Source organism: Perca fluviatilis, chromosome 11 (genome assembly GCF_010015445.1).
Source record: "Perca fluviatilis chromosome 11, GENO_Pfluv_1.0, whole genome shotgun sequence".
NCBI classification, from domain to species: Eukaryota; Metazoa; Chordata; class Actinopteri; order Perciformes; family Percidae; genus Perca; species Perca fluviatilis.
Genome location: NC_053122.1, coordinates 6,921,766 through 6,941,963, shown reverse-complemented (window position 1 = coordinate 6,941,963; position 20,198 = coordinate 6,921,766). Strand labels below are relative to the sequence as shown.

The following is a 20,198-nucleotide window of genomic DNA, read 5'->3' as shown; positions in this document are numbered from 1 at the left end:
CACACACAGGGACACACACTATGCTTGTTACACACACAGGGACACACACTATGCTTGTTACACACACACACAGGGACACACACTATGCTTGTTACACACACAGGGACACACACTATGCTTGTTACACACACAGGGACACACACTATGCTTGTTACACACACACACAGGGACACACACTATGCTTGTTACACACACAAAGCAGGACACACACTATGCTTGTTACACACACAGGGACACACACTATGCTTTGTTACACACACACACAGGGACACACACTATGCTTGTTACACACACAGGGACACACACTATGCTTGTTACACACACAGGGACACACACTATGCTTGTTACACACACAGGGACACACACTATGCTTGTTACACACACAGGGACTCGCAGCACAAACATGCAGAAGATTACAAATAAAAATATTAGGGTGTAAATCCTCCATCATAACAGCAATGCTCCAAGGTCCTAACGCACCTGGCTTTTAAAGGGAATGGGAGATGATCTCTGATTGGTTGATTGCATGTTACGCCCAAAACACACCTCTGATTAATGAAGACACTAAGGACAACCCTTTAGGACCAGGCGCCCGGCACACGGACCCTTTTTCACCGCCGTCAAACTAGCAGAAGTGGATTTGGACACGCCCTAAACGCACCTGCGCCAGGCTCTTCACGACATGCGCTTAGATCGTTAAAATAGGGCCCTGTATGTTTAAAATCTTGATAATATCGTATCGCGGGGCCTCTGGCGACTCCCATCCCCACCTCTTGGCCAATAAAAGTTACAGACTATTCAGACAAGTGGGTGCAGGTCTCAGTGTGTCTTACCACCACCATGGCAATAGTGAAGTTGGGTCTCAGCTGGTAGTCACACCAGGGGCTGGAGGCTCCATAGCTGTCCTTATAGATGCCCTTTTTGTGCACCAGATCGGGGTGCTTCTCGTTGGGGTCTTTTGGGTCGCCAGACACCCAGAAACCTGCTTCAAAGGACCGCTGGAGCTGCTGGTTCCACTGGGAGTACGAGATGAACACTTCTTTACCTGGAACACAATGGAAACGGTTCATTGCAGATGATGAAAGAATTCGGTACAGGAGACATTTCTTTATCTGAAAATACAGATCAGTGTATTTGTCAGTGTGTGTGTGTGTGTGTGTGTGTGTGTGTGTGTGTGTGTGTGTGTGTGTGTGTAATACCATCTCTGTGAACTTTAACTCCATCATAAGGGAACAGTCCTTTGGCATGGAGCTCCACAACCCAGCGAACAGCTGACTTACTGAGACCGACTATCTCCACCGCTGCTCCGTCTCTGGACAATAAAAGGTGATACAGAAAAAACTAAATCAATTATTTAGTTTGTAAAACATCAGAAAATAGTCGAAAAACAACCATAATAAACACAATTACGACTGTAACAGCAAGTACACTGAAGGACTGATCACAATCTGACGCAAAGTGCAATGAGAAGTGCAAACTTACCTTTTCTAAACTGGCTTTCGTAAAAAAAAAAAAAAACTGAGGGATTTATTTTGTGATGACTTTCTGACCGGTGTTACCTTTGAATGTGTGTGTGTGTGTGTGTGTGTGTGTGTGTGTGTGTGTGTGTGATCAGTTTGTGTGTTACCTTGGAGTAGCGGGCATGCCTTTATTCCTCGCTCTCTCGCTCTCTCCCATTTTGTCCATCCATGTGCCACAGTTAAAGCGGTTTCCTCCAGTCACAAAACCTGTGGCCGGATCCACGTTAGTAGCCACGTTAAACCCTGGAAAGGAGGGAAGAGCTCAGAAACACTGAGGTTGGTATGGAGGGATAGTTTGGACAGCTGCTGGTGTAAACAGATGTAAAGTTTCCCCCGTGGCATCAGGCTTTATGTAGTACCAGAAAAAAATGTGCACAGTTTGTTGCTGCTGTAAAGAATTAGAATTACTGTTCATTGTTGTCTTACATTAGGAAATTATCTTTTGTTCATAGTATAGTTTAACACACACACACACACACACACACACACACACACACACACACACTCTCTCTGTCCTACCTTCATCTCTCATGTGCATGTCTATCTTGGATCCAGCATTTCTCTCTCTGAAGGAAATTCCCTCTAGGTGGCGCTGCAGAGCCTCATGGATCACATCATACAGAGGCTGTTCCTACACACACACACACACACACACACACACACACACACACACACACACACACACACACATATACATACGTTATGTGCATTGAGAAAAATAAATTAGTGCTGTCAATCGATTAAACGTGTGTGTGTGTGTGTGTGTGTGTGTGTGTGTGTGTGTGTGTGTGTGTGTGTACCTGCTTTACTATATTCGTGGGGTCCAAAAACCGGGGACTACAGTATACTTGTGGGGTCTGCACAGCCTCGTGGGGACCAAAATGCTGGTCCCCATGAGTTTAAAGGGCTGTTTCAGGGTTAAGACTTGGTTTTAGGACTAGGGTTAGAATTAGGTTATGGTTAGGGTGAGGGTAAGGGTTAGGCATTCAGTTGGGATGGTTAAGGTTAGGGTAAGGGGCTAGGGAATGCATTATGTCAATGATATGTCCCCACAAAGATAGTAATACAGACTTGTGTGTGTGTGTGTGTGTGTGTGTGTGTGTGTGTGTGTGTGTGTGTGTGTGTGTGTGTGTGTGTGTGTGTGTGTTTGTGTGTGTGTCTCAGTTGTACATACCACCTCTCCAGGTGCCAGGGGTTCACAGTCATCAGTGGGGAACATGCGTGTGACAGGGCAGCGAAGGATTTCATGCCCTTCAGGAACGTGGGTAGCGTAGTCCTGAACAAAAAGCACGAAGGAATTTTAAGTAATCAAGTACGTCATTAAAGCACGATATTAGATCATACATCTATGTAAAAAAGCATTACTTTATTAGTTTAATAAACATTTCGATACAACCAGCTCAGTACAGCTCTATTATTTCCCCTTGCGTCCTATTCCGTACCTGGATGCACTGCAGCCACCACCACACAGCATCACGACAGTTGTATCGAGCACAGCGACCCTCACCCAGCAGGTTGGGGATCAAACCGTGACGCAAAGTCCCCGCGAAGGCCAGGATGATGTTACTATGGAGACCAGGAGACAGAATGGCTCATTTTAGAGTTACAGTTTTCTGAACGGCAGGCCACTAAAGCAGCTTTTAAAGAAGACACAAAAATGTATTAATGTAACCCATTAGGGCATTAACGAAGAGTAGTCATCAACTACTCCTCAAAGCTATTTTCACGGGATATATGCATATATATGGGTTAAGGCCAAGTGTAAACAGAGAACAGGCTATAACAGTGCAAACATAAATTCTAATTCTAACAAGCCATCACCTGATAGCATCCCATTGACTCCCATACATTTTGGCGTCGCTTTGACAGCGAATAACTTTACATCTGAAGCGTTTAAAGACTCTATTTGTCCGTTGTTTATTTCTAAAGAAACACGACAATGTATAAAAGGCTCCATTACCTTGTACCTCACGTTATGGCTCCGTAGCAGACGCTTTTATAACAATAGGCTAACGATTGTGTCATAACCACGAGACTTACTGTCACATAGTAGAGGAATTACCGTATAGTACAGGAGAAGCTCACAGGCAGTTTGGACTTACATTAGCTGTTTAAGTTTAATGACTAATGTTAACTAGCATGTTAGTGATCAGTAATTAGCCTGTGCCTATGTTATCTCCTAACATATACCTACGCTCTCCGTCTCTGTAAGATTGGGAATGATTGAGATTTCTCTCTGCACAGCTACCAGAAGACTTCACACTTTCAGACAGGTTGCTCATGTCACATCTACGTCGTCAAGCTCGGTTTGAGACTGCTCAGTAACGCTCAGCCAGCACCGGAAAAGTGACTTCACTGGTCTCCGTCGAAGTCTATGGCGTCGCTGTGTCCATTATTTTACTATCTATGAAAACATCCAACTTCTGTGTGTCTGATAAACTGACAGTCACTCGCTGTCGCTACGGTCCTCATTTATTGTCCTCATTTTGCAATAGTATCGTTATTTACGAGTACACAAGTCTATGAACTTATCCAATATCATGTAATTTAGCCAACTGTCAAACTAGATAATAAAAGAAAGCTCTATGGCATTCATGCTCTGTATGTATTTGTTTAAACCAGAGCCAGGCCAAACAACAATGGTAGCAGTCATTATCACATGCATACAGGGAAAAGTTGGTATTGGCGCATCTCGAGTTCATACTAACACATGCATACGTACCGAGCTTCAGTGTGTCTCCCAGTGAGCAGCATCAGTCCTCTGAGAGCAATGAAAGTGTCTCTGCCCCAACAACGGAAAATCCCAGAGGAGAAATGAGGAAGACCTAAAGAATATCAATTAGTACATCGGTTAAATCTGCCAGTGACTGTCCACCTACTGTATAGATAGATAGATAGATAGATAGATAGATAGATAGATAGATAGATAGATAGATAGATAGATAGATAGATAGATAGATAGATAGATAGATAGATAGATAGATAGATAGATAGATAGATAGATAGATAATTATAAATATTTCATCTTCATCTCACACTCCCAGTGATTAAAAACCCTGAAATAATGTATTTCTTAAAGTTAATATAACTACGTAAAATATATATATTGTTTATCTTTATCTGTCATTTTATCCACAGAGACACCATTAAATGTCTGTTGCTAGGCTACCTGCAGCCAATGAGACACAGCACTGCTCCTTCTCGCCTGTGATGGGACTGATGCGGTAGGGAACGTCCTTGATTTTCGTTGAAAGAGGAGGGAGGGCAGGAAAGCGTCCGACACCACACATTTGAACTGAACCCAGCGCCAGGTAACGAACAAAGCTGGAGCCATTCTGGATGAAGCTGTTTGGAAATGGAAAAGAAACGTCACTTAACTGCAACAAATCAGTCCTTAAAATTCATAATGTTAAGATTTAAATTTCACATCTCAACAATGCACTTTCCACAATCTACCGTACCTCGACATGAGCTTGTGAGTGGCGTCCAGGGCTGTAGTGTAGGTTGACACCAGGATGGCATCAAAGTAACAGGGGATGAGGTAGCGGGGGATGTGTTTCAAGTAGTCGAACATAGCTCCCAACCACTGGCCCACCTGCAGACACGCAATTGTGACAATGGATCATCTGTTCCATAATCAGGACTCTCAAAGAACTGTAGACACTTACCATAACGAACAAGCCAACACCCACTTCCCCTGCTAAATTAACTCATTCATTCGGTAACATTAAGCCTGGACGCCAGCCGAACTTAGCCCCGCCCACAACATTTGAAGTCGGGAATTTCTGTCTGGACTTGATCCGTTGTGGAGCAACTATGCTCGAAGTCGAACCGGAGCTGTTCGGACCAATCAAATTGTCAGGGCGGGCTTTATACGATGACGGACAGATGATCAACAGTATCGTGATCAACCACGTCACCAAAGAGAGCTACTGGTTGAATTAGTTTAGAACAAAGATGGCTGCCTGCTGCTGAACTGAGATGTGTAGATTCCTCCATCGCGTCGGTTATAGAAGATATCGAGAGCGCATTCATTTTAAAAGAGGAACAGAGAACCCCGATCACGTATGTATACACATCGCCACACCCGTCCGCACGGCACGGAAACTGCCGCCCCTGCCTTTGCTCTGTCGAAGCCTGCCTTTGACTCGCAGCTTCTGTGACGTCTGTCTCTGTTGCTCTGATTGGTTGTAGGTCTATCCGTTGCTCCGATTGGTCTATCCAATTGAGTGCAGAGGCATTTTCTTTCCTGGTTCGGTTGAAACACGCACCATAATCACAGCCCAATGGAGCAGCATCAGACTCATACTCTGACTACCAGTAAAGACAAATAAAAAAAAACAATGTCTTTTTGGGTGAAGTGGCCCTTTAAGGCAGTAAAAGCCTCACCTGTGCCAGTGGTCCCTCTCTGTTTATCAGTCTGTTGGAGACAAAGTTTATCAGCCAGTCCCCCTGTCTGAGGTTAGCACACACCGGATGGCCCAGGTCATTGTTGGGACGGATATCAGCCAGCACTGACATCAGACCTGCAGAGACACAACAACCACATTTACACTCCTGTCATATAAATACCAAGGTAAAATATCGGACAGACAGACAGACAGACAGACAGACAGACAGACAGACAGACAGACAGACAGACAGACCAATAGAAAGATAGATAGATCAGCAGGGACACAACAACTACATTTAAACTCTTGTCGATAGATAAAGATGGATACTTTATTAATCCCAAGCCCAATTTTCACTGTTACAGCAGCCTAGCAAAAAAGATAATGTGCAAAAAAACTATACAAGACTTATTAATAAAAAATAAAAAATAAAAAATAAAAAATTGAAATATTACAATATAAAACTTTATCAATATACAAAATATGAGAGGGATTTTACTACATACATGCATGTGTAATGCTGTGAGGTGGACTTAGTGCATGTGTGAACTGTGAAAACAAAACAAGCCTGCCAGGAGGTTTTGGTCATACTTCAGTCGGCCTTCCATGCACGTGATGGGTATACAGCTCTTCTACACGCTAAAAACACCAGTCTGTACAGTTGTTTCTTTTGTTGTGGTTCTTGAACGTGTAAAGAAACTCCCTTGAACAACTTGGTAAGTGATTGTTGCAAGTTATCTTCCTTTGTCTTTGCTGCATGTTAAAGGATAATCACAGAGCAAGTGTCTGTGCCCGAGTCTAAGTATGCACAGGACTAAGGCCTCCTGCACACTGCCTGCATGGCGTGAGCGTGGCGTTTCTGTTGCGTGGCGTTTTCTACGTCTTTGCACACCAGAAACGTGTCTGACGCGGCGCTGCTGCTGCTAGCCTTGTCTGTACACATGTATGTTTCCCCATTGATAAATGGGAGTTGATAATTGGCAGTATTGACGGCAAAATAGGCTACAGAATATTTTGTTCTGTATTGACAGGTGCAATATTTGAAAATCTGCATTTATGTCAAAACCTCAAGACTTTCAAACATCACAATGCCATTTATTAAATGTATACATGTCAAAATGACATATGTACATCTTTTGCCTGGAAACGCTTCCAACACGCTTGCGTGTCGCGTGAAAAATAGGCGTCGGCCCCATTTCTAGCATGCACACGTTTTTGAGCCGCACCTGAGACGTGCGTGTCGCGCAGGCAGTGTGCAAGCTCTAACCTGTTAATAGGGCTGGGAAAAAAATCTATTTGATTTAAAAATTCAGTTGGTAGGTCAAATCGATTAATATTTTCAAAAAAATCGATTTTTTTAATCCAAATACAGTATAAATAATTTGGATGTTTAACAATCTTTGTTGCACACTGCACAGTGACTTTTCACTTAGAGAAAGGGTTTGTCTTTGCAATTTTGTTTATGTTGATGCACTTTAATTAAATACAATAAATATATATTTTTAAAATATATTTACAGTTCGCAGTTATTTTGTTTTAAATGGAAGGGGGGGAAATCAAATCGAATTGTAAATCGAGTTTTTTATAAAAAAATCACAGATTTTTTTAGGGAAACAAATCGCCCAGCTCTACCTGTTAACATGGGAGCCGAAATAAAAAACGGACATGCAACGCAGCTGACACGCTCACGCCACGCAGCAGTGTGCAGGAGCCCTAAGTCTACCAATGCTTTGTAAGCAAGAAGGAAACATCCAAAGGCCCTCTGAGTCCCGGCTGATTATACAGCCTGGCTGACACCAACACATTTCAACTGAAAGCTTTAATTTAGCAAAGATTTATTAGCAGGGAGTTGCTCTTTTTATCTGAAGTTGCTCTTGTGTGCATGTGAGTGTCTGAAGAAGGGTAAAATCCCTTCAGCTGGATGTTGGTGTTGGGACCAAGCAAGGGGTTAAACATTGATCTTAACCAAAAATGGCTCAGATTGAGCGGACTGCAGAGACAAAGGACACAGGTAAGGCAAGACAAAGGATCTTGGCCTACATGTGAATCCCAAAGCCAGTTTCACCAAACTCCTACAGGCTGCCACTTGGAAGCAGAGTTACCAAAATGGAGATTCTACCTCCAACACATGGAGGACAAGGCAGACTGGTGGTGAGACAAAGAACTGCTTCACACCTGTGACAAGGTTGCTCTTTTCCCATTGGCTGTCGGGCCTTTGAATGCACCACCCCGCCACTAGGAGGTGGAGGGAGGATAAAAGCTGTCGGCGTTGGTGTCTCTTTGCTTTCCACGGTAACCCAGTTACTGACAGGAGGCGCACTAGTCCGGACTAGCTTAACCAGCATCACCTCGCTGGTCGAGATTGAGCTGGGACATTTGTATATCTTTCTGGTATACAAAGGGGATCCGAAGGGATACTGACTTGCAGGGTGGTGCCCCGTTTTGATTGTTTGTCGATTTGATAAAGTTATTAATAACCATATTCATAACTTCATCAATATTGATAAAACATATTCGATAATTTGCCAATGATCAAATCTGTACCCTACGTGTTATCCTACATTGGAGACAGCTAGCTCATTTGAATGAAGAAGGAGAATATTTGAGTTTGTTTCAGTACACTGTGTATACCTGATGAACTAGAAGCCATGTGTAACTGCTCTGCGACTACCTTGTAGTCCAGCGTATTTGAGGCTCTCCCATCCTGGGATGCTGTAACAGCCTCCTCCATCTTCTTGTTCTTCGGAGTCGCAGCGAAACAGCAGGACATTCAGGTCTGCTAACGTCAGCCTGGACATCAGCCTGTGAAACACACACACACACACACACACACACACACACACACACACACACACACACACACACACACACACACACACACACACACACACACACACACACACACACACACACAGCTTTAAATATAAACAGTTCACACGTGCTAATGCTAAACAAATGGACTTGCATTCATATACCAAGTCCTTTCTAGTCTTACGACAACCGTAAAACGCTTTACATTAGAGCTGTAACAATTCCAAATTTTGCTGTACAATTGAAATAATTGCGATTTACAATATAATTTTCTCTTTCAGTCAAATAATTTTTTATTTTTTATTTATTTATTACTTTTTTAAACAAATTAAAGTTTTGAATGTATTCTAGGATTCATCTTTTGGTTAGATTACTGTTATGTGCCCCAGATAATGTAGTAACACAGATACACAGTCTATAATGTAAACCAGTGGTTCTCAAGCTTTTTTCAATAATGTTCCCCCTTTGAACAGTTTGTTTTAAGCCAAGTACCCCCTAACCAGCGCGGATCATTTTTGGTAGAAAAAAAAAAAAAAAGTCTATATAAAGAGGAACAATACAGCGCTGACTGCAATAGATTTACTAAACAACAGCCTTGTATCTGGAAAACATTTCAATGCTGATGAAAAAAGGCGAAATAAACTTGGAAAAAGACAGTAGAAAGAAGGAAGTAAGGCAATAGGTCAAAAATAGTAACAAAAACTTCGAAAAAAGAGACACAACCCTCAAAAAAGCAATAAAAACTTTTTTTAAAAACACAGTAGAAAGAAGGAAGGCAACACTAGGGGGACAAAATTGACAACAAATTCCAAAAAGTGACAAACTTAAAAAAAAAAAAGTGACAAATACTTTGAAAAATGCAGAAAACAAACAAATATTTTGAAGAAAAAAAAAAGACAGTAGAAAAAAGTAAGGAAGAAAGGCAAGAATAGGTCAAAACACATGACAAAACCTTCAAGAAAAGGTGACAAACTTCAAAAACAGCGACAAAAACTTACCCCTAGGGGTACACGTACCCCGATTTGAGAAACACTGATGTAAACAACGCCTCTTTATTATCAAAATTTTTTTTGTGTTGCTATAAATGTGTATAGGGTCAAGTGTGTGTGTGTGTGTGTGGAGATGTGTACTCACTGTGCCAGGGGTTTCTGCAGTGCTTGTGGTGGGTTTTCATCCGCTACGCTGCCTCGCCTGTATTTTGGGCTGAACTGCGACAGATAAAACCTCAGCAACCCCGCCATTTTCTGGGCCTTGGGGTCCAAACTGACCCTGTGAGGGAGAGAGAGAGAGAGAGAGAGAGAGAGAAAAAAAAAAAGAAAGAGAGAGAGAAAATGGGGGGAAATGTGTGTGTGTCATGGAAACCTTTGTGACTAAGGCTACGTTCAGACTGCAGGCAAAAGTTGCCCAAATCAGATGTTTTGGGGGGGGGGGGGTCAAGTGACCAGGTCAGACTCCTTCAGAAGTAGTGTGAACACTCAAATCTTGCCCAGATCAGATTTTTTCCAAATCAGATTTAGACCACTTCCATATGTGGTCCTGGATCAGACCCAGGTCAGATTTTTTTTCAATGCGGCCGCAGTGTGAACAACCGAGGAGGATTTGATGCGACTTTTACGTCAATCTACATCGACCTTTGTCACAATTATGCGCCGGCGGGAGTTTGCCCTAGACACAGACAGTAAAAAAAAAGCAAAAATCAAAAACAACAGTAGACAATTTGCAGCAATAACCCCGCAAAAGACCAAAATAGCCAGTTTGGCTCTCTTTCTCTTCATTCTTCTCCTCCTCAGCACCTGCTCATTAATGTCACAGCTGCCATTAGACAAACAGTTTGAAATAAAAGCGAAAATGCTGACTTCCTCCATAACCTCCCTGACTTTAGTGCAACAGCGTGCTGCGTCTGATGTCATTGTTATTGTTCATTAGCGCATGCGGGTCAGTTCGAAACCGCAAACAGTTCACACTGGACTCTGATTTAGGCCACATTTTAAAAAGGTCATGTGAACAGCCAAACAAAAAAAAAAAAATCAGATTGGAGCAAAAAAACTCAGAATTAAGCATTAAGACTTGTGGTGTGAACGTAGCCTAACAACTGATCAAAATGTACAATGCTAACACCTTTTATGACATATCTTTTGATATATCGTGAAAAGAATGATAAATGTGTCTCGCGAAGTTTTCTTCAACGCCAAGGTTTTGTGTGGGTCTGTGTGCGGCTTACCTGAAGGCGATGACGCTGCCAGGTGTCAACTTCTGAAAGGTGATTTCCTGCACAAACTCCGATGCACCTTTAGATATCACTCCGGCTTGCTTCACCACTGCACTCTCCTGTAACTATATAGGTATATAAACAATTATTTTATTGACATGCTTTAATAATTTAAAAAAAAAAAAAAACACTGAATTACCATGATCCTGAAAATAATCGTAGCAATATTCACCGATATGTGCTCCTTTATTTCCACAGTGTATTCTGGCATGCCGTTGATGTAGTTGTCATCCTTCTTATAACTCCCAGCATGCCTTTCCACTGTCCTTGCCTCCAGTACCACTTCTTCTATCTTCCCTTGAGAGAGAGAGAGTGATAGATAGATAGATAGATAGATAGATAGATAGATAGATAGATAGATAGATAGATAGATAGATAGATAGATAGATAGATAGATAGATAGATAGAGAGAGATCCTCAGCATTGGGAAGACTTGTTGCAAACTTGGAGACTCTTCAACAAAATCAATGCATGAGTGGGCTTGTTAGATGGTTAGAGTTGCAGCATTTGAAAAAACATTTTTCATTTTAAGATAAGTTTTGGGGCTTTTCCCAGATGAGAAAGGGGAGAGAGAGGGGGAAGACATGCAGGAAATCGTCACAGGTCGGACTCGAACCCTGCGTCAAGGCATAAGCCTCTCAGTATATGTGCGCCTGTTCTACCCACTGAACCAACCCGGCCACATGCAAACAAATTTCAATTCCCTGCTGTGTGTGAGATAACTCTCTCATTACCTCACACATTACAATATGCTACTTGCATACTGGTTACTTCACGTTAATACATTTTCGTTTGTGTTGTTAAACACAAACACACAAAAAAAAAAAAAAAAAAACACACACACACACACACACACACACACACACACACACACACACACACACACACACACACACACACACACACACACACACACACACACACACACACACACAGTATGTAGGATGTACATTTTATTCTACACTTGTATATACATGTATATTCTTTTCATTACTCTAAGTATATTTTTTCAATAGTTGTTCTGGCATATTTTATATTTATTATTTCTAGTATACTTCTAGTTTTTTCTGTATGTGTGTGAGTGAGTATGTGTGTATGTCCTTATAACTTGCTGCTGTAACAGATTAATTTCCCAATGTGGGATTAATAAAGTCTGTCTGTCTGTCTGTCTGTCTGTCTGTCTGTCTGTCTGTCTGTCTGTCTGTCTGTCTCGGTTTGCCAGACTGGACGCCTACTCTAGAAAATGGGGAAAGTACTTACACTTTCTGGAGGGCTCCTAGGAACTTATGTGCTTATGGTGTTGTCACATATACATATGTTTATTTGGTTTACAGTTTATTGTCTAGATGGTCATTATTTTACTATATTGTCTCGAATGTTATGGGTATTAAATCATCTGTTTTTAATTTTTGTGTAAGTGAGTGGTGATGACGACTTTTTGGGGTTTGGCGGGGAGGGGATATGTTCATATTGTAAAGTGTATGTTTTGTACGTTGTTTCTAAAAACAAACACAAAATCAAAAGTGTTAATCATAATAAGAACAATCATGCGTGAGTTAAGGAAATGACACATACAGTACAGGCCAAAAGTTTGGACACACCTTCTCATTCAATGAGTTTCCTTTTTATTTTCATGACTATTTACATTGTAGATTCTCACTGAAGGCATCAAAACTATGAATGAACACATATGGAATTATGTACTTAACAAAAAAGTGTGAAATAACTGAAAACATGTCTTATATTTTAGATTCTTCAAAGTAGCCACCCTTTGCTTTTTTATAAATAAGGGAAAAGATTCCACTAATTAACCCTGACAAAGCACACCTGTGAAGGTAAAACCATTTCAGGTGACTACCTCATGAAGCTCATTGAGAGAACACCAAGGGTTTGCAGAGTTATCAAAAAAAGCAAAGGGTGGCTACTTTGAAGAATCTAAAATATAAGACATGTTTTCAGTTATTTCACACTTTTTTGTTAAGTACATAATTCCATATGTGTTCATTCATAGTTTTGATGCCTTCAGTGAGAATCTACAATGGAAACAGTCATGAAAATAAAAAGGAAACACACTGAATGAGAAGGTGTGTCCAAACTTTTGGCCTGTACTGTACACACACACACACACACACACACACACACACACACACACACACACACACACACACACCTAAGATAATGCACTAAATAATAAGCCGATTTCTAATATAAAAAGGTGATAATGTTATCGTCCTACCTGGTATGAACATGGGTGGGACGTCGGTGTCGTACTGGTGGGTTTTGGGGTTCCAGAAGGCGGTCCTGCACACCGCCACCACGGACTGGTGTGTGCTGGGACAGTGTCGAGTAACTGCAACAATGTCTGCATTAACCTGGTCTACAAACACCTGGAGAGGAAGATGAGTGGAGAACTTAGACAAGCTGTCCACTGATAGGTGATCTCTAAGAAAGGTACTGTGCAGAAACAAAGCAACAATTAGATGAGTGGAGCACAATATGATGAAAATGTGCGACAAAGTTGTTGAATATCGCAATAACGATATTACTTGAGATTAAATAAACAGATATTAAAGTGTACTCAGTTCTGCTGCTTTTTATTGCAATATGAGCCATCACTGGACAATATTCTGCACTATGCATATTTACACTATATATTTATTACTCTCTGTTACCTTCAACTGTGCATATGTCATTTTTATTCAGCCGCACCTTACTCATCTGTATATCTGTTTATATAAGGGTGTTTATTGTGTAAATATGTTTGTTTTATTATTATTATTATTATTATTATTATTATTATTATTATTATTATAACTAATTCTATTTCTTTTCTATTTCTTATACTTTATGTATATTTTTTCTCCTATGTCTACTTAAAGGTGCAGTATGTAAGCCTACTGCATTCATTCTCCCTTGTGGGGGGAGGGGCTTAGGAGACCGTTTTGGGCTTCAGCGGAAAGAGGGGAGGGACTGAGAAGTTGTCGATGTTCAAATGTTTTGGCTAAGTCCTGGATCTTCGCAATCCTACCTACGGCACCTTTAATGTGTATTTGTGTTATTCTGATGTGTGTAAAAATCTTTTGAGCTGCTGTAGCACAGAAATTTGCCCAGTGTGGGATTAATAAAGTCTATCTTATCTTATCTTTCAGTACTCTGCTCAAATACAGCAAATTGCTTGTTGAATTTAAAAAAACCTAAAGAAAATAAAGTGTAGTTTTCAACTAACAAAAAAAATCTCTGAGTGTCTTCATATATATCATGACGTTTTTTACGTTAAAACCTTAAACTGCAGATTGCAGAGTGAACTGAAACTGCTTTTAGTGAGCTTATGTCTCCATATATTTACACACATACAAAGATACTTTATGGTACCTGTATGAATCCCTGGGCAGCCAGTTCCTGGTGCAGCTTGTTGAGTGCCAGTTTCCCAGCTATGATGCCAGTCTGGAGTCCAACCTCACCAGTGGAGCTGGGGGGCGCCGAGGGGTTCCACTTGGGGTAAAAACGCTCCTCCTTCACCACAGAGATCTACACACACACACACACACACACACACACACACACACACACACACACACACACACACACACACACACACACACACACACACACACACACACACACACACACACACACACACACACACACACACACAAGATTGTTAATCTAATGGCGCAGTCACACATTGGTGAATATTATTTAGTTTTTTTTACATTTTGCACCTATTGTTATGTAATTATAGTCTTCTGTATATTTGCACCCTTTGTATCTGCACTCTTCCAACTTTGTTTTGCAATTGTAGCAATTTCCCTCGGGATCAATAAAGTTTTATCTCATCTTATTTGCCTCCCATTCACTACTCACACTATTCTATGTGAGCAACGGGGCAAATAAAACATTCACTTCCAGTGGCATAGCCATTTGTTCAATTTTGGTGAACTTTTACCGGCAAAGTCGCAACCAATAGCAAAGAAGTGTTCTCAACTCAAACAGACTACGAACCAGCAAACTGATTTCCGTGTGCATCACATTCAGCAGGAATATCCATGGCTGGAGAGTTTGACAGTTCGCGGACAACAACATCTGACTGGATAGAAGCCCATCACTGATCAACAGTTTTTTTATTTTTTTTTTTATTTTTACACCATCACAAACAAGAATGAATAGTAGGAAGGAAGTCATAGCTTTTAACGGATCTACACAATTCACACGAGTTGTGTTTTCAAGTAAAAAAAAAAATCCAGAAATTGGATTAATCTGGAAAAATCCCATCCTTAAAAGATGGACATGTGACACTCTAGCTTAACATCTAGCTTTTCAAACTATATAAGTCACAAACTAGAGAAAATAAACTAGCATTGACCATATGTTAATATTTTCAATAAGCCAATATTGGGGTATGCGATTCTTGAACACCCCAAACAAGCCATAAATGGTTAAACATTGAGCCAAAATGATATTCATCAGATGGAAGTAATAGCTTCCAGTAATAGCTCCCCCCCCCCCAGTTGACAGAACTGACAAGTCGAACATTGTCGTGTGATTTTGGTGGAGCTGTTTGTTTAATAGTCAACTTGGAAGAAAGCGAACGTTTTGACATTAAACTCCATCAACACAACAGTATGTGGAGCAAAACTGGACGGGCCCAATAACCTCTGAATAGTTCTACTTGTTGTTAAATTGCAATGTGAGCGTCAGCCATGCATGGGTGCATTATGTCGGCAGGATAATTTAAAAAGGCAACAGGACTACGTTGTGCGTTCTGATACCGTGGCAGCAGAAATTTTGCCATGGCGGGCCGCTACTACAAAATCAACAGAGGAAACACTGACCTGATGTGGCACTAATTCATCATATCCTCTGGTGGAACCAGTAGCACAGCAGGCCATAGAGACCATAGCAGAGCTGGGGAGGGAGTCCAGTGCTGAACGCAGCTGTAGAACAAAGAGAGGCAAACAGACGCAGCAATTACTGCATACACCTGACATCTGGGCAGAAGCTCTTGAACACAGTGACAACACAAATCCTTTTGCCCCCTTAAAGGTTTTGGCCATTTGGCCATGTTTTACTTTATATTTCTTTGATCAGGTAAGAATAGAGAAAGCAGCAACAGAAGGAGGACTACTTTTAAACTAGAATTGTACACATTGCAGGAATTATGAGAACTTAATCAACCACAACAAGTATATTCTGATAGGTTTGGTATTTGTGCATGCAGATGTTTGAATGTATCTCATCTATTCTAAGGCGTTTCTAGGGACAAGTAAGTTTTAAGGTGACATGGTCTCACAGGAAAACTTAGCTTAGAATGTGTACATCTATTGTGAGTTTGGGCACAACTGTCACACAGAGGAATTGGAGCCAGGAATGTGGGAATCTATTAGGAGCAGCTGCCATAAAAGGTGCAGGTTAAGAGTAAACTGGTGCGCTGACATAAGCTAAGTTTCCATCCACTTGTCAATCGAATTATCTTAAGTTCGGTAAAAAACAACTCATGCGAATAAAGCTGGTGAAAGTGTGTTTCCATCCAACAGCTTCAAAGCGAATAAAAACCTCTGCGTAATGACGTCACATGCTGTTTTGCGATTAAATTGGTATATCAAATTGATTTGAGACATTTTAAGGTGTTTCCATTCATTGTCGCACTGAATCGCACAACATTCAAGCAAACTTTTGCGAACAAAGTTTTACTAGACAGAAGAAGTAGTAGTTGTTAATATTAGAAGCCGAGGAAGCTACGATGGGCCTTTAACCGAGGATCTGATCCATCTCATCAAAAAGGTGGAACTTGCCTTTTATTTTCCCTCCGGCACCGCTACGAGACAACTCTCTTTTTGGGACGTGTATCGCTGTTTGAGCTCCTTCCATTTACTCCGCAGGACGTCCCACAGCTTGTCGTAACCGTTGTTGGTCATTTCCTTCGCGAGTTCCTGATAAATTATGGCATTTCTTAGATTTTTGCTATCTAAAATAGCCGTTATATTTTGCTCGTAAATTAAATTCAAAAAGTCTCTCGTCTCCTCGTTCGTCCGCTTACATCCGTTTTTGTTGACACCTGTCATGTGTGCAAACAGAGCGGAAATACTGGGCGGAAATGAACTAAAACTTCTTCTTCTTCATTTTGTGGCGGGTTGCAACCATAAAATGACCTAAAACTTAATCGCAATTCATTAATTTATTCAGCAAATAATGTTTCCATCAGCGTTTATCGCATAAACCGTATATCGATCAAGAGAAAATCCGATGAGACCGAACGTATTTCATTTGCGTCGATATTCATGAAATTCTATTGAATTTTACTGTTTCCATAAGGCATTTTTCATTCGATATCACGTAATTCGGATAAAAACGTGTGGATGGAAACATAGCTATAGATATCTTGGGCTGTGTGAGCACAAAAAGAGTTTAAAAGGGATCCATTTTTGATGTACATTTTGGTCACCCTTGGGCAGACACGTCTGTATGCTCATGGTTGTCTCATTGTCATGAAAGTTTGTTCACTGTTTGAATAAAGCTGCATTTGATTTGAATTCATCAGACTGGTCATCATCTTTGAAGTCTCCCAACATCATTTCTGAGTCATCACCCGATAAAATAATCTAGGGCACATGTGGGAAACTCAAGGCCCGCGGGCCAAATCCAGACCCTCGCAAAATTTGGATCTGGCCCACATATCAATTTAGGTTCACAATACATTTTGGCCTGCCTACATGTGCGCCAAACCAAAAAGACGAGAGAGAAACTGTTTTCAAACTGCAATTACGCGACACTCAAAGCTGAATTTGGCAGAGTTGCCGACTTTGAGACTGAACCACCAGCGAGTTTGCATATTCATAGTCGGCTGTGTGTTGGCCTACTTTTAAAAACGTAATCAGAAAGCATTGTTTTTGCTTGATTTGTTAAATTTTATGATAGCAAAGGAACTTTTTTGCTGACTTTTTTAGGGTTTTATGTGGACCAAACTGTAAGTGAGAAGGCTAAATGAGACATGGAAACTTTTTCGATTAAATAAACGTCAATAAACTCTCCATGTCTGGCCCTTGATGTGATTCTCATTTTCCAGTGTGGCCCTTAGTGAAGTTGAGTTTGACACCCTTGGAGGGGGAACGTAACCGTTTTGTTTGTCTCAAAAATGTTTATATAAAAGAGATAATGCACACTAAAGCAACTGGTTATCAGCATTGTAGGAGCCACATATTGTATGTTGTTTATAGTCTCATTTATATAATTTATTGATTATTATATTGTGCACTTATACTGTAAGTGGTGGGCGTTTACATTGTGGTTTGAACGGGAGTGATAGCATTATATTAGTTTGCTTCACCTGTTGGTTTTTTGGGCTTTGACAGAGAGGGGGTGAGCCTGGGAGCGAACACTTTCTGTTGACCGCTGCACTAACGCACTTATTTCAACTCCCAAAGTAACTTTACATTTGGTAACTGCAGTGCTAGTTGTATTTTAACGTGCAGAGGAATAAATCATTGCAATACAATCTCGAGCGCGTCACAGTGCGTTTATGCATCTCTATGTTTAGTCTCTCGCGGCAGCACTTTGTTGGACTGCTTACAGCCGCAACAAGCATCTTAAGTTACTCAACCCTATCCTAACCTGACCCTGACAGAGACACACCTGTATGGGACACTCGTTGTCATGGGTTACATCGAGAAACATGGCATGGGCGATGGAGGGCATCAGTGGGCGGAGGCTGGGCTGAACACAAGCTCCGACTGGCTCGCCTCCGTAACGATAGACCAGACGGCCCTCTTCATGGCTGTCTCCAGCTGACATGGCCTCTATGAACAAGAAAACAGAAAAAGTAAATGAGACATGGGAGGACAGTCCATACTGCTGCAAGCACTGTACAGGATTTCACACAATCAAGCCCACTGTCGTGCAGCTCTGGGCCACATTCCAATCTGGCAATGCAGGCGTTTTGCCTTGAAGAGGTTAAATGTACTGTAAGCCCAGTTCAGAACAAAGATTTGGGTTGAGACAAAACTAGGGCTGCACGATATGAGTCAAACATCTAATTGCGATTATTTTGACTATCTTTGATTATCTATACCCTGTAAAGCGACTTTGAGTTCGTGAAAAGCGCTATATAAATTCAATTTATTATTATTATTATTATTATTATTATTATAAAATTGCGTTTGCGATATGATTCACGTTATTGGAGGAAATTATCATGTTTGTATCATTATTCTCATTTTCATGGAAAAATATAAAATAACAAATTTAAAAAAATGATTATAGTGTGATTTTTGAGAGGATCTGTACCAAACAAAGATTTAGTCTTTATTCTGTAGGATAGGATTTGTAGGCCCGGGACGTCTCTGCAGCACCACAATACTTAAATCAGAACGGTTAGACACATATTTTGCCATATTTTGCGCACCTCTGTGATTTGGATATTGCACTATTCCATATTGCGATTTCGATAAAATTGCGATTAGTTATGCAGCCCTCGACAAAACCGTTTGAGAAATTTGCGGGGGGGGGAATTGCAGCGGCCTGAACTGGCCCTTCTCAGGTCGATTGAAGCCAGCTGATGACGTCCTCAAATGTCTTGTTGAGTCCACAATTACTGAATTACTGGAATTGTTGTGTCTGTGTAAATTATAGAGTGTGGTCTAGACCTACTCTATCTGTAAATTGTCTTGAGATAACTCTTGTTATGATTTGACACTATAAATAAAATTGAATTGAACTCAAAGATATTCAGTTTACGGTCACAGAGGAGAGAAGAAACTAGAACATATTCACATTTATAAAACTTTTTTTTCCATAACAAATGACTAAAACTGATTCATCTATCAAAAATAGTTGGTGATTCATTTAACAGTGGACAACTAATAGATGAATCGATTCATCTCTAAACCTTTATTAAAGGGATACGCCACCGTTTGTTGAAATAGGGCTTATCACGGTCTCCTCTAGCTGTAGATAGGTGGGCCAACACATTTTTTGTGCACGCATTGTTTTAGTCCGGTGCAACACCGGCAGCGCCACCGCTAGTTAGCTTAGCGTAGTGAATGGAATCCTATGTTGCCGGTTAGCATGTTGTGTGTAAAAGTGAGCCAACAAAAGACAAAAAAACAACCTAATTACTTGCACTGAGACAAAAAATGTGTTGGCTCATTTATCTACAGCCAGGGTAGACCGTGATAAGCCCCATTTCAACACACGCTGGCGTATTCCTTTAAT

The 20,198-nt window shown here is 40.9% G+C and overlaps 1 protein-coding gene across 2 annotated transcripts in view; it reads right to left on the bottom strand.

Annotated features, from left to right (window-relative positions):
- Positions 1 to 20,198, bottom strand: part of LOC120568216 (glycogen debranching enzyme-like) — a 58,144-nt gene that overhangs the window by 7,167 nt on the left and 30,779 nt on the right. For both annotated transcript variants that reach the window (XM_039815572.1, XM_039815571.1), the window contains exons 14-31: positions 18,621 to 18,784; positions 15,824 to 15,925; positions 14,364 to 14,519; positions 13,228 to 13,378; positions 11,164 to 11,288; positions 10,944 to 11,056; positions 9,857 to 9,991; positions 8,583 to 8,713; positions 5,910 to 6,046; positions 4,982 to 5,115; positions 4,690 to 4,865; positions 4,243 to 4,345; positions 2,963 to 3,086; positions 2,695 to 2,796; positions 2,040 to 2,151; positions 1,628 to 1,763; positions 1,200 to 1,312; positions 834 to 1,045 (exon numbers count right to left, since the gene is read on the bottom strand). In XM_039815572.1, the coding sequence (XP_039671506.1) occupies positions 834 to 1,045; positions 1,200 to 1,312; positions 1,628 to 1,763; positions 2,040 to 2,151; positions 2,695 to 2,796; positions 2,963 to 3,086; positions 4,243 to 4,345; positions 4,690 to 4,865; positions 4,982 to 5,115; positions 5,910 to 6,046; positions 8,583 to 8,713; positions 9,857 to 9,991; positions 10,944 to 11,056; positions 11,164 to 11,288; positions 13,228 to 13,378; positions 14,364 to 14,519; positions 15,824 to 15,925; positions 18,621 to 18,784 (2,426 nt within the window). The remainder of the gene's footprint in view (positions 1 to 833; positions 1,046 to 1,199; positions 1,313 to 1,627; positions 1,764 to 2,039; positions 2,152 to 2,694; positions 2,797 to 2,962; positions 3,087 to 4,242; positions 4,346 to 4,689; positions 4,866 to 4,981; positions 5,116 to 5,909; positions 6,047 to 8,582; positions 8,714 to 9,856; positions 9,992 to 10,943; positions 11,057 to 11,163; positions 11,289 to 13,227; positions 13,379 to 14,363; positions 14,520 to 15,823; positions 15,926 to 18,620; positions 18,785 to 20,198) is intronic.